The sequence below is a fragment of the Microtus pennsylvanicus genome, chromosome 2 (assembly GCF_037038515.1).
Source record: "Microtus pennsylvanicus isolate mMicPen1 chromosome 2, mMicPen1.hap1, whole genome shotgun sequence".
NCBI classification, from domain to species: Eukaryota; Metazoa; Chordata; class Mammalia; order Rodentia; family Cricetidae; genus Microtus; species Microtus pennsylvanicus.
Window position 1 is genome coordinate 9,948,127 of NC_134580.1, and position 14,392 is coordinate 9,962,518.

Here is a 14,392-nt window from a genome sequence, read left to right on the forward strand (position 1 = left end):
TTTATTAGGTATAAATATCCACTCTAAAATAATATCTCCCCTCTGCATTAGAATCCCTGTAGGAGTAATTCTGGAAGGCAATAAGACTAGGATGCAGCTAAGATTTGGGTTCACCCTATCCACATGTGCCTCCTGTAATTTTTCCTCAATCATTGTCAGTTCCTTTTCAGCTTCAGCTGTCAGTTTTCTTGGACTATTCAAATCTTTATCACCATATAAGGTTTTGTTTAAATGAACTATTAGATCAGGTGTTATCCCAACAGCTGGTCGTAGACTAGAAATGTATCCTAACAATCTTTGGAAGTCATTAAGAGTCTTTAACTGGTCTCTCCTAATTTGTGCCTTTTGCATTCTAATTTTCTCTAACCCTATTCTGTAACCTAGGTAATTAATAGAATTTCCTCTTTGAATCTTTTCAGGGGCAATTTGTAATCCCCACCTAGGCAAGACTTTCTTTACTTCTTCAAACATCCTTTCTAAAGTATCTTTATTTGAATCAGATAACAAGATGTCATCCATGTAATGATAAATTATGGACTTGGGGAATTGTTTACGAATTATTTCCAATGGCTTACTTACAAAATATTGGCACAATGTAGGACTATTGAGCATACCCTGTGGGAGGATAGTCCATTGATATCTCCTATTAGGCTGAGAATTATTATAAGTAGGCAATGTGAAGGCAAATTTTTCTCTATCCTTTTCTTGTAACGGTATAGTGAAAAAACAATCTTTCAAATCAATAACTATAAGAGGCCATCCTTTGGTAACAGAGAAGGCAAAGGAATTCCAGATTGTAGTGGGCCCATAGGTTGAATTACTTTGTTGACAGCTCTTAGATCTGTCACCATTCTCCATTTACCAGATTTCTTTTTTTACAACAAACACAGGAGAATTCCAAGGGCTGGTTGATTCTTCAATATGGTGAGCATCTAGTTGCTCTTGCACCAGCTGTTCCAATACCTGTAGTTTATCTTCAGCTAGAGGCCACTGTTTGATCCATATTGGCTTCTCAGTTAGCCATTTTAAAGTTAGGGCTGTTGGTACCTCTAAAGGTTTGGTATTTGCTGTATGTTCTTGTACAGCATGAATGGCTGGTGACCTTTTTCCATAATACCTCATCATATCCTTCCCAAAATTATGAGTTCCTGGAACTACAGGAATGTTAATCTGTTGATTTCATTGGTTAAGCAATAAAGAAACTGCTTGGCCCTCATAGGTTAAAACATAGGTGGGAGGACTAAACAAAACAGAAGGCTGGGAGAAAGAAGCTAAATCAGAGAGTCGCCATGATTCTCCCACACCAGGCAGACGCAGGTTAAGATCATTCCTGGTAAGCCAGCTCGGGGGCTACAGCAGATTATTAGAAATGGGCTAGTCCAGGTGCGAGAGCTAGCCTAGAAGATGCTAGATAGAAATGGGCAAAGCAGTGTTTAAAAGAATATAGTTTCGGTGTAATTATTTCAGGTAAAGCTAGCCGGGTGGTGGCACACAGCCCTGCAGCTCTTATTTCAACACTGGTGTAATTATCTGAGGAACTAAAACAGATCAACGCCCCAGACCACAAACACAGAGAAGGCAATTTCATGCCACACCGACAGCCCATTCTGAACCAGTCTGTTTCCCCAGAAGAAGTGAAATCCTTGAACTCTCAAGGGTTTCATGTGATTCTCATCCTTGAGACTTTGAGATGCATCAGGACACTTCAAACACCATGACATTGTTGTCCTGTGGCGAAGGGAAGTGAGGAGACCCGTGTCTAGAGGAGCCAGTGAGACAACATTACACAGGCTCAATGTGTCAGTGCAGGGGTCCATCTTGGCCTGACTTCAGCTGTTTTGAGTCCAACCATCAAGAGCCACCACAAGAAACCCCAACCTGCTTTGCCAGCATGGGCCCCTGCCGTTGCAGTGGACTGTAGGTGTTTGTGAGGGGTCCCAAGTGCTGCCAGTGCAGGAACCAAGCCTGACATTGGTGGCATTAGCTGAGACTAGAACAGACACTTCCTGACTCTGGTTAATGCCAGGATTATCCTGCTCACCACTCCTCCCTCTGAGACCTGTGGCAGCACACCAGACTTCCTACCTTCCTCAGCCTGGTGTTTGCCCATATCTTCCTACCTCAGATCAGTCTGATCTATCCTGACCGCCTTTGTCTTTGGTCCCATGCCCCCTTCTTCTGCTGTCATTGACTGCTATATACTCCATTTTCTAGACCACAGTTAATATTTATTGAACACAAATTATAGAAGACAAGAGGACAAAATCCAGGTTATCTAGACACTATCTTGGACATCACACCTCCCCACAGTATGAGAGGAAGCTGAGAGTCACAGACTGAGTCTCTTGTCACAAACAAGTTGACCTCAATCAATACTTTGTTTGACATCTTATGTAAATCTGCCTTGACTCTCTATCTCCAAAGACCCAATAATGACACAGCACAGCATAGACATTCACTTTGATGTCATTGGTCTCTCTGGTGACCCTGTCCCCCTGGAGGGTTGACTACTTCTCAAGAATTCCATTTTTTCTGCTATCACCACCACCATCCTCAACATCATGTCCATCATCACTATCACCTTCACTATCCAGACATTACTTCCTAGAAGACACAAGGGTGAGTTGATCCTGCTGATGCTGGGAAGAATCACCTAGAGGTCATAGGGACCCTACCCTCAGGGAACGGGATGTGGTCCCCTGCTCTGGCTTCAGCCCCCACTCTGGCTTTCTCCCATCTTCAGCCATTCAGGTTTCCTGGTTCTCATGGCTTGTTCGTGTACTGCTCTCCATATCAGACCCTCTGTATTGCAGTCCTAGTCCAATTCTCTAGGCATCCTGGCCCCTTATTTTAGACTCCAGATTCTGTCTTCTTAAAGCACTGCATTGACCTTGCTCTGCTCAGCCAGAGGTACAAACTCCTCAAATCTCAGGTCCATAGACTTGATCATGCATTATTTCCCTTGTAATGATATATTCTCCCCCACCTTGTGCCCATCCCTATACATGTCCTTTCCCCTGAACTCTTAACTGCTTGGTGGAGAGATTACTGAGGCTGGACCGACTGCAGATCCTTGTGGAGCTGCTCAAATTCGCACAAGTTGTCTTTTAGATATTTAGCCCATGCCCGTAGCTCTTCAGGTGACTCTATTTTTGCAGTGGATTTGAATTTCATGGTTTCTCCTGCTCTGATGGCTTGGATACGTTCCTTGAGTGTCCCCCAGGCACAGAATAATTGCACACCTGCACTATCATGTTTGATTACAATCAAAGGCATCATCTTGTAGACTCTGCTCAGGATGTTTTTGCTGGCTTGAACCAGGCACCTGGCTTGACTTTCATCTGCCTGTCTGATGGATTCTTCCACAATGGTAATGGTGACACCAGTTGCAGCTGCTGCTGCTCCTACACCTGCTGCTGTGATTATCAGAGAGGTCCCTTTTGTCAAGGGTGCCACAAATAATCCAAGGATTGTAGCGGCCATGCTGGTGAAGTCGGACAACACATTGGAGATGGTGCAGCCCCTGTGCACCTGGTCACGATGGTCAGCCAGGTCTCGGAAATTCCTGATGTTTTCTTCAAGTTTCATTTTCAACTCAGGAAATTCTTTCAGAAAATTCTCTTTCTTCTGTCTCTTTTCTGTTTCATCATTTTCATCTGTGGGCTCCTGGGCTAAATGCTGCTTCAGTGCATCACGCAGGGCAGCTTCCTCCTCGCTGTGAGAGCAGAGATAAAGTTCATGAATAAAATAGTAACTTTTTGAATGTTAAAGCCTTGTTCAAACCTCACTTTCAACCTACAAACCCAGCAGGAGTAACGTAGCAGAAATCTGTGATCTGCACTCTACCCTGAACTTTTGGTACTGTATAGACACCCAGGGCCTTAATACACAGGGTCCGTGTATGAAGTCAGGACACTTGACAAAATTAGAGGCACTGATAAAATGACTTCACTCAAGTCAAGTCAATGCCATCACTGTCTGTGGGAGCCCTGTAGATGAGTGCCACATGTGGGCTTAGAGTAATTACTCTTTAACTCATAGAACTGTGTGTGTTGTTTCGAATTCCCCTTTCCCCAGAGTCTCCTCTCTGTTCCTGGTTGCCCTGAAGTCATCTAAGCCCATGCAGTGTCCAGCTGAGAAGAATGCCTGTGTTTGCCTGGAAGGTCTGCGATGGACCATTCACAGGGCAAGCCAAAAGTGCACTCTTCAGCCTTAATGAATTCCAAACCTAATGTCTCAAAACTCCACATCTGTCCTCATGGGACAATACACAGCGACAGCACAACTGATTATAAAGAATTACAGAAACTCCTCCATCTCCTGTACACTGTCAGCATTCAGCAGATTCAGGCTCCATCTGTAATATACTTCACTAAATATCTGCAGGTGTTTCAAAGTGTAGAAAATGCAGGGTCTGAGATGCATCTGTTCCCAAGAATTTCCTATGAACATGCTCAACCTGAAAGATGTGGGAACTTTGGTGCCATTTCTGACTTGCAGCGGAACTGGAGGAAACAAAGCACTGATCTTAGGAAGATTCCCCTGAGGCCTGTGTCACTGGAATTGATCTGTTGTTGATGTCCCTGTAAAGGATCTGCTGGACTGCCCTCCCGACACGTGTCTGCAGGTCCCCAGCTACCTGTGTGTACAGAGTGACTCCACCTCTGTTCCACTAGGGCAACAGTCCTGAGCAGTGTCCTCCTGGCTTCTTGGACCTGCTTCAAGATGAAGATTCTTTCCTACAGTGGGCTTCATGGTTTGGAGTGGTCATGTGATTTCCAGGTGTGCAGTGGACATGTGATTTCTTGTTGTACAGTAGTCATGTGATATCCTGGTGTACAGTGGTCATGTGATTTCCTGGTGTGCAGTGGTCATGTGATATTTTGGTGTGCAGGAGTCATGTGATTTCCCGGTGTGCAGTGGTTTTGTGATTTCCTGGTTTGCAGTAGTCATGTGATTTGTCACACACTCAGTGCAGATCAACACTCCACACAAAGGAGAAAAAACTTCAAGCTTGAATCTCTCTTTTTTCTGTCTGCTGGATATTTCCATTGGCTATTTTAACCCTCTATGCTCCATGGTTAACTGTTACTATGTCACACCTATCTTATACGTGAGTTCTATGTGTGGTTTTTGCAAATCACAATCTTGTTGGGATTAGAGTAGTCCTTCATTAAGGACTGGTATCGAATACACAAAGAAGGCTCACTAAGACTCTTTTCTCAGACTTTGTCCTTTAGCTATTTCTGAGAATTTAAAATTAAGCCCAAAACAAACCTTCAGAGCCACAAGAGACATTCCCAATCCTTTTGCTTGATCTCTGCAGATTGCCAAATTTCTTTCCCCCCTTGACTGGATCTCACAAGGTCAAGTGGCTGCCTGAGGTGACTGGGACAGGACAGCTGCCATTAACCCTGGCTCCACACTGACTCCCACGCCTCACTCACTCTAGACCAGGTCTAGTCAGAGTCCTGCAAACAGAGGTCACCATGCTAACAGACATCACAGCTAGTGACAGTGTCTCATTTGTACACAGCAAGACCATGTGCAAAGATGCAAGGGGTCTTGGGATAACTAATAGTGCCAGGGAGGCTGGACATCGCCTGAAGCTGGACAAGGCTATAAGGGAAATATTGTCCTCAGAGATGGTGACATGTGATCTCCTCAGACTGTCAGGTTCTACAAACCGTCCTCCAACCACGTTGCCTGTGGACTCTTGTCTCTAGCCACACACCCTTTTTGATATTCAGGAAGCCCTGTGTAGAACAGGATAGAGTCTGAAATAACACCTGAGAACTTCTGGGCACACACAGCACGTGGAGGGTGTGTCCAAACACAATGCTGCACACACATAAGGCATGAGGTCAGGGCCGAGGAAATCAACACTCTTCTCCATCTTGCATGTCCCCTGCTAGGCCTCTTCTCTGTGCCTCCAATTCCTCCATCCTTCCAGCCCTGCTGTCCTGGCCTTCTACCTGCACCTCCATTCTAGGGTCACTCTAAGTCTTTCCTGAACCATGGACGAGATACTGGTCTTGGTCTATGTGGGTTTTGGGAAGGATGCTGGCATTGGTTTCCCGTCCCTGACCTGCTGCTCGTCCCAGGCTGTCATCATGTCCTATCAGCCTGCACTTTTATTCCTACTGAACACAGCTGGGCTCCAGATCTCAGTAAGGACAGTCAGGGTCAACCCAGCTCTGTGCAGCTGCACTGTGGGCTCTCGGCCTCCTCAGTTCACAGAGGACCCTGCTGTTGTCACAGCTCCTCACACGGGAGGAAAGTGACTGAGACAGAACCTGGGGACACAGGTAACCATGTCTACATTCTTCTCACATGTCTCACAGTTAGTTCTTGATTTTTCAGTCCTATAGGAGACTCCTGGCCCTGGCCTCTTCCCATTTCCAAAGTAGCTCTCAGTGATAATTTCAGGGACACCCACTGTGTACTGGCCACATGCTGAGAGCTGCACACACATGATCTTATTTTCTCACACTCAGTCTCATGGTGGTGACACTCAGGAAGTGGCTAACTAACTTGCCAAGGTCACAGAACTAGTAGATGGCAGAATTGGTCCCGGTACCTTGAGCACCATCTTCAGCCAACCTGAAGAGGAGTCCACCAGGGATAAAATAGTGGAAACATCCCCCTGGATTGTTGAGAAGGAATTTCCACAACCCCACCCCTGGGACTGCCTAGAGTTGGTATGCCTGCCCAGGAAAACCCTCATCCTCATGTTCTGGTGGGTAGTGCTGGGTGCATCACGCAGGTTACCTTGACAACGCAGCTTCTGCCACAAACGCCTTCCAGACTCCATCTTCAGTTATCAAGACATTCAGGTCATCTCTGCCCACTTTGTTCGTGATGAAGGTAGTTATGTTGTCCACTATGCTTGGCGGCGCTGTATACCAAGAAAAAGAGTGAGGTTAGAGGACAGAAAGGAAGAGGTTAAGGGCAAGTGGCAGCAGGCGGTGAGATACCATGTTCCCGAGCATTTTTCTTCAGGTTCTAATGGGGTCTCCTGGGTTGTAGGTTCAATTATGTCCCCTAAATTCATATGTAAAAGCTCTTAGGCTCAGCAACTGTTGCTTGGATACAGAACCTTTAAGGAAGTAAAGTAATGAAGACCAAATGATGCTCTAAATATAGAGCGCTACTCAGTGGGACTCGTGTCCTCATGACAGTGAGATACCCGAGGTCTGTTCTCGGTCATCTCTCTGTCATTTCATTATCTATCATATGTTCACACGGTTGTCTCTGTGTCCACCCACCTCTCTGTCTATGTCTATGCATACAGAGGAGACCCCATGTGCAGATGTAGTGACCCTTATCCCTCTGCATACCAACAAGAGGATGCTTATTGGGACTAAATTTACAAATGTTCATTATAGATATGGGCTTCCATTGCTGAGGGAATTGACAGAGCTTTTGTTGAATTCCTTTTTGCCCCCACCACCAGCTTCTAACACATCAAAATCTGCGGTAGCAGCGCCTTCAGATGAGACTGTCCATCCACTGGTGAGCTCTCCACTAGCTCATTGTGTCAGTAGTAGAATGTTAAAGAGATATGGAATCAACATCAGTGTCTACTGAACATGGAGGGACTCGGGTTGTTTCCTGGCTCAGGGCACTCTGACACCATGAAGAAATCATCCAGGACCACTCGACTCTTGCATCATTCATGACTCCACAGCCAGTACCCACTAACTACTACTAGCCGTACTGCTAGGTACGGCTGCCAGCTTGGGGCAGACCATTGTCCCATCAAACACACCAGCAGCAGCTTTGTACAGTGAAGCAGTGTTTTTCCTGGAAGAAGCAAATGTTGGGCTTTCTCTTTTCTGGGCCATAGCTGAAGCTCCAAACTGAAACTTAGTTGGCCAGCACCTTGCCTGAAATGCACCCTCCCATACTTCCCCAAGAGCAGGAGCCTTCCCACAGTGCCCCTCAGTGTCCCTGTGTCCTAGGCAGTCACAGCCATTGCTCAACACTGAGCTTCCTAGTGTCCTTTTCTCTCCAAATGCAAATTGTCAAACACTTGTCATTTATTACCGCCCCACCTGCTCTTTCATTGTTGACCTCCATACAGAGTCAGCATGAATAACCATTCCACAGTCTCAATATTATAGCATATTGACCTTACCCCACAAAGAAATTATCCATTGCTTTTTAATTTAGCTCTTTGTAAGTTCTCAGAATATGGACAGATAACACCTAGGTTATTTCCAAGATATTACAGAAATGGCCTCTGTCTCAATTGCCAATAAAGTCCTTGCATCTCTCTGAAACCACATGAACCAGAATCCCCACTTCTGCATTGCTTTCAGCAGGACTGCCTTCCAGGATCCTGCCCCACTCACCCCTGGGTCTTTGCTTACAGTGTTCAACTGCATGTCTAGTCCAGTGTTCCAAAGCCTCCCACATTTCTTGCATATATGTATATTCCTCTCTCTTCACTCTCTTTCTATACATATACAGCAACTATTTGCTATATATACTTCACACACACACAGACACACTCACACACACACACACACAGACACACAGACACACACACACAGACACACACACTCACAGGCACACACGCACAGAAACACAGACACACACACACACACCCACACACACACACGTGCTTGTAACCAGGCTCTTCACAGAAGGAACCCACTCTCTGGTGTGAATTTCTGGATTATTGCTTCTCTGTTGTCATAAACACCACGACTACTCTCATGAAACTCATTTGGCTTCCAGCTGCACAGGGTTAGATGTCCATAGTGGCAGTGAAGGGACCGAAGCAGGTGTTGGAAGCAGAGAGATCACATCTCTACTGCACCCAAGAAGTGCAGAATATACTGGAAGTTGCAAGGTTATGGATTCTATTTTATTTTTTAGCCTTATTTTATTTTATTGTTGAGATAAAGTCTCATCATGAAGCTCTGACTGACCTAGAACTCAATATTTATATTAGACTAGAATCAAATTCACAGAGATCCTCCTACCTCACCTTCCCCAGTGCTGGGATTAAAGCACGCGTACTTCAATAAAGTAGGTTATAGACTCTAAAGGCCCATCCTCAGGAATGGACTTCCTTCAGGAAGGCTCCATGTCCTGTAAGTTCTGTAACTGCCTAAATGGCAACACTAAATGAGAACCAAGTATTCAAATGCTTGACCTTCTGGGGTATCTTTAGTAGGAACAGCCAGCACAATTCTACACACAGGCACCAACACAGGCGAACCACGAAGACAAAAAGAACCTGGTTTGGACAAGTAAAAGGTGCAGCATTTCCTTCCCCCATTGGAACTTTTGTGAGATGGATGAAGGAAAGAATAAAGGTAGTTGGCTACCAGATGTCATGACTGCGTCCGTTCCTCAGCACCAGCTCTCGGACTTCAGACAGGTTCTTCTCACAGCTCTTCGCGTGTCCAGGCTGAGGGAGGAGAAAAAAACTGTAAGATGCCATGGGGACAGCTGAGGGAAGTCAGATGGGAGGGGACAGAGGCCCAGTGGTTACACCAGAGTGGGGGTAAAGGACCAAACAACTGGTAGCCAGAGTTTCTCCTCCTGTTGGCCCCACACTGCTGCTTAGAGATGTCGGTCATCTGATCTACCCTCTCCCCTTTCCCTGGCCACGTCAGAGCCTTCATGTGCTGTATTGTCCGTGAAGAATGTCGCCAGCTAGGGACATAGCTATGAAGGAAAACAACATACAATCTATATACAAGATATATATGTAAAGAGATACTCTGTCAAGTCCTAAGTGGGCACATATGGGAACTGAAGGTAATAGCAGATGTTTTCTGTATGTCTGTGATACCCAGAGCTCCTAATACATCCTCATTAGATGACCAACATCCTCTATGAGATGGGGACACTCATGAGCCCCATTGTTAAGCTAACTGAAAGTCCTAAAGGTTGCTGACAACAGTCCGCCATATTTCCCAGTAATGCTATACCACAGATTGAACCTGATTGGCACCTCCCTTTTTAGGTATGACTCCCCACACCCTTAAACACACAGTAGCACTTCCTTTATGTCCCATGGGACTGTGAGAGCCTTCTCACTCAAACCAGGGAAGGTTCCCTGTGATACCTTAAATTCTTGGGTGCTACCGGCAGCTCCTCGAGCCCATACCCTCTTTGTTTCTACAGGATCCTGCTTCCCCCCAGGGCTGGAGTCCTGTCAGTCCCTGCCCTGGCCCATCTCTTCCTCTGCCCTCTTCCTAAGTGTTCAACCTTAGGTCATTTCTAATCATGTGAACAGCAGTGGAAGGCTATTCTCCTGTGAGAAACGTCTGCACTGGGATTATTTTCTGTAAGGTATATCTAGAAGCAAAATGCCTGGATCATGTAGTATCTATCTTTATTTTTTTCATAACCTGAAGCTTATTGTTGTAGACATAATGTGTGAGAACCCACACTCCCACAGGCAGTGCATGAGGGCAGACATTCCCCCTGGACGCCTAGTGCACAGGAGCCTGAAACAGCAAATCTGACTGCATGTGGAGGGGCTGAGGCAGGGTGGGGGCTGACAGTTTGAGGCCAGCGGAGACTTCTCATGCAGACAGTAGATCTAACTTAGGACCATCACCACTGAGGTTTGGGGTAAGGTTGCCTTTCTATGTATGTCAGGTAGACAGAGGGGCATCCATCAAGTCCAGGGGCAACTATAGTGAAGGCACATGCATGGAGACCCGGAGGTGGCAGGGGCCTGAACACTCAGAACCCCAGATTCTATAAGGCTTCCTGCAGGATATCACACTCTACGCTTCCAATGACCTTTAATGTATGTGCTGTTTGTGTCCCTGTTCCCCTCTCTCTGTAGCCCCCTCCCTGCCTTCCAACCAGTGACATGTCCACCCCAATCGTCCTCCTCCCCTTCATACTTCTGACAGCTTAGGGACCTGTGTCTCTTTTCCTCTCTACCAGTGCTCAGCCTTGCAGCAACCATAGATGGAGAGAAGCCTGCGGGACTCAGTGGGGCCGGCAATCCAGCTTCCTCTATCAGAGGATTAAAACAGGGACATGGAGAAGTGTGACAAACCCCATGTCACACAGCACGCAGAGCAGAGAGGTGAGGGAAACAACAGCCCTGACTCTGAACCGAGGAGAAATCCTGTGGATTCATTACTCTGGGTCCTCTGCTCTATTAGAGCCCACTCTGCCGCACAATCTGCACCTAGTGTTAGGCTGGGGTGCCATGATCCTGGGATTCTGCACTGAGTCCACTCTCAGTCCCCTTTCCTGAGTCCCTTCCACACCTGCACACACAGGACAGCCTTGGCTTCCTTCTCTGTCCCCACAGGCTAGCAGAGGGCAGCTGATGACAAGGAGTGAGCCTCTCTCCCACCTGGTCACTCTCCATCCAGGTACTCTACACAGGTCACTCTCTGCTATGCCTCAGTTTCTCCACAGTTCCTGACATAGCATAGTCAACAAGGACCACATGAGCCAGCACCCCTTCGTCATCCTGTACATCTTACTAAAACCTCGTTCTCATTGATCCAAGAACAGCACCCCAAGACAAGTGTTGTTTGTCCATGCAGCACAGGTTGCTCTCCCTGTGTCCCCCAAACTCTTCCAGATTCTTCTTCTGTTTTTTATCTATTTAAAATGACAGACCACAAAAAATGGCTACCTTCCCTCTAGGGTCCCTGATCATGTCTCAGGCTGACCTGCAAGGATTGTCAGGGCCCAAGCAGTGTGGTGATCCCATCTGAGGGATCCCACACCCTCTCCTGGGATGAGGGTAGAAAAATAGAGAGAAGTAGACGGACCTCGTTCTGACTTCAGGTCCTGCCATGTTGCTGCTGAGTCTGCGACCTGAACCATTGTCCAACCTTGTTGAGTTCCGCCATAAAATGGGGCTATAACCCTCCTCCTCCAGAGCACTTGAAAGGATAAATATGTGGGGACAAGGATTTTCAACTCACCTAGGAATCTTCCCGTAACCAAGGGTTGATGGGTCCCAGCTGTCCTAAGCTATGTGGAACCAGTCACCGGCTGCATGTGTGAGACACAAACAGACTAGATCTAGGCTCTCTATCCCCAGTGCCTGAAAGTGAAAGAAAAATTTCTGGTTGTGGTCTCTCATGATAAAACAACCCAGCAGGCATGATGCCTGCCAGGCACCACCCTACTGATGCCCCATGGCCAGGAGCTGTTATGCGCAATAGCACGTCTGGCCTGGGTGAGATAAGAGTAGACCAAGAATGAAGGTTGCTGATGTGGCTTCAGCTGGGTGCCCACTTCCAAGGAATAGAACACATTCGTGACTGTGATGATAAGAGAATGCTTGGTCTCACAACAGGGACCACCCTTGTTTCCATGGATTGGAGGAGAGAGAATAAACTTGGGACTCGCCACAGTCATGGGTACATTTCTCATGCATCTCTCAGGACTTTCTGATGATTGAAAGGTTCAGAGTAATATAAGCTTACTATAGCATGGCTGGGAGGAGAGGGTGGCCAGGGAGGAGGGCACCAACAGGAAGGCAGTCAAGGTCTAGCAGAGGGCACTTAAGAGGCTCAAGGGACATTGCTTCCATTCCAGCTCTGACTTCAGGCTTCATGAGCTGCAGAGCTGTGCATGGGTGCCCTCTACACACTGTCTGCTCTGAGGGGTCCATGATGATATTAGTGCCTGTCTTCTGATTTAATCAGAGTTCCCAGAACATCACAAAGAATGTGTGGCTACAGATAACTCCCAAAGTCAGTGCGATTGAAGGAAGATCTTCATAAATCCAGCATGAGTGGGTCCTATGTCCCCATCTCAGATGAAAACTCTTCCCTTGTTGCCTCTCACAATTTGAGTGGATTTCCTAGCTGCACTTTATGATTGGTGTTCTCCTGGCCACTTTCGTCCTAGCAGGCAGCCTCGCTTTATTCCAATGCAACACTGGCACCTAGTGTGGTGTCTGTTGCCTGGTGACATCTGTCTGCAGAATCTCGAACGAGACCTGCCATGGGGGTTTAATGCCAGTGAGGGACGAGAGTCATCCTGGAGCCAGGGTTAGTGGAGATCTTCTGCTCTCAGCAGCTGACCCTCGGTGCTTTATAGATGGTGGGAGTGGGCTGTGGGCATCTGTATAGAGCATTCTGCAGGCAATAGATGTGGGGCCTCACTTATGGCTCTGACAGGCTTCTGTTTTCAACTGCATTGTAAGTTGCCAGGAGTACTTACGTTGGCCAAGTCTAAAACAACAGTCTTAATTAGCTGCTTGTATCTTTCTGATAATGTCTTAGGTAGAGTTTCTGTTGCTGTGATGAACACCATGACCAAAAGCAATTGTGGAGAAAAGGGTTGTTTAGCTTACCCGTCCCTGTCATGGCCCATGATGGGAAGAAGTCAGGACAGGAACTCAAACTTGGTGGTATCCTGGTGGCAGAAGCTGACAGAGCAGTGATGGAAACTGTTGCTTTCTGGCTTGTTCCCAGTGTCTTTCTCTGCTTGAATTCTTAGGGCAGTCCACGGTTATTGCCACCCACAATGTGTTTGCCCCTCCAACGTCAATCACTAATTAAGGAAGATGACAGTGGCTTGCCTAGGTGTCAGAGCAATGCTGAGACAGCTTCATATTGGACGGTGGCTCTTATTTAGATTTTTATCCTCTTTATATGCTCACCTAGTTAGGTTCCATTGCCGAGCTCTCCAGGCAAGCACAGACATTCCTGCAGCATGGAAGCCTTGGGGCAGCAGATGACTTCCCAGCAGCCAAGAGAGGGAGGACTCTGGAAAGGGGAAACCCTCACGACTCTTTAACACTCTCTGAGCTTGGAGATTTGCTCTGATCCCACATCCCCGTGTTCATCCGCAGGGTCACCAGTGGACAAATATTTTGGTAGTGATGTCATTGAGTGAGGGCATCTTATCAAGTGCCTGTCACCAAGGAGTCTTGACACTACTTTACACATTGTTTCTGTGCACTAAGGATCATAGGCATCTCTGTTGTATCAAAGGTTCATGCCAAAATCATGGATGTAGATTAATTGAATTTTGACAATATTTAGTGTGATTTAAATTAGACAAGTGTTAAGGGCCCATGTTAGAGCTAAGCCAACCTTTTCTCAAATGCTTGACCACTGCTGTGGTCAAGGAGGTCAAGGAGGTCAAGGAGGAGGAAACTGCCGTGTCTGATGGTCTGAAGAAGCACACAGCACACATGGGAGTGGCTGAAGACAGAAATCTTCACTAGAAAGGCATGACAGGAAGAGAGCTTGGGCAGTTTTCCTTGATTGAAAGGGAAACTGAAGAGTCCCTCCGGAAAGTCCCAGCCCAGTGATCATCTTGAGTAGGCTCACAGGGACTGTGCTCTCTCTAATGTCGTGCCCAACTCCTCCAGCACTACCTCAGGAGTCCTGGCATCCTGGGTCTAGCTCTGCCACAGCAGGTGCAGCCT

At 46.8% G+C, this 14,392-nt stretch overlaps 1 protein-coding gene across 1 annotated transcript; it reads right to left on the reverse strand.

Moving 5' to 3' along the window:
• Window positions 1-2,245: 2,245 nt before the first annotated feature.
• On the reverse strand, window positions 2,246-11,995 carry LOC142843124 (apolipoprotein L3-like). Its single transcript, XM_075960004.1, has 4 exons — window positions 11,928-11,995; window positions 9,342-9,424; window positions 6,772-6,898; window positions 2,246-3,715 (listed from the first exon to the last, which is right to left on the reverse strand). Exons 2-4 carry the CDS (start codon window positions 9,349-9,351, stop codon window positions 3,046-3,048), a joined length of 807 nt encoding a protein of 268 aa, XP_075816119.1. The 5' UTR covers window positions 9,352-9,424; window positions 11,928-11,995; the 3' UTR covers window positions 2,246-3,045.
• Between the last annotated feature and the right edge of the window lie 2,397 nt (window positions 11,996-14,392).

Bases quoted from the DNA above. Each gene is read 5' to 3' on its own strand.
- LOC142843124 (XM_075960004.1), bottom strand. The intron at 3,716-6,771 runs GTAACCTGCGTG...CTGCTCTCACAG, and splicing joins GCAGAAGCTGCGTTGTCAAG to CGAGGAGGAAGCTGCCCTGC.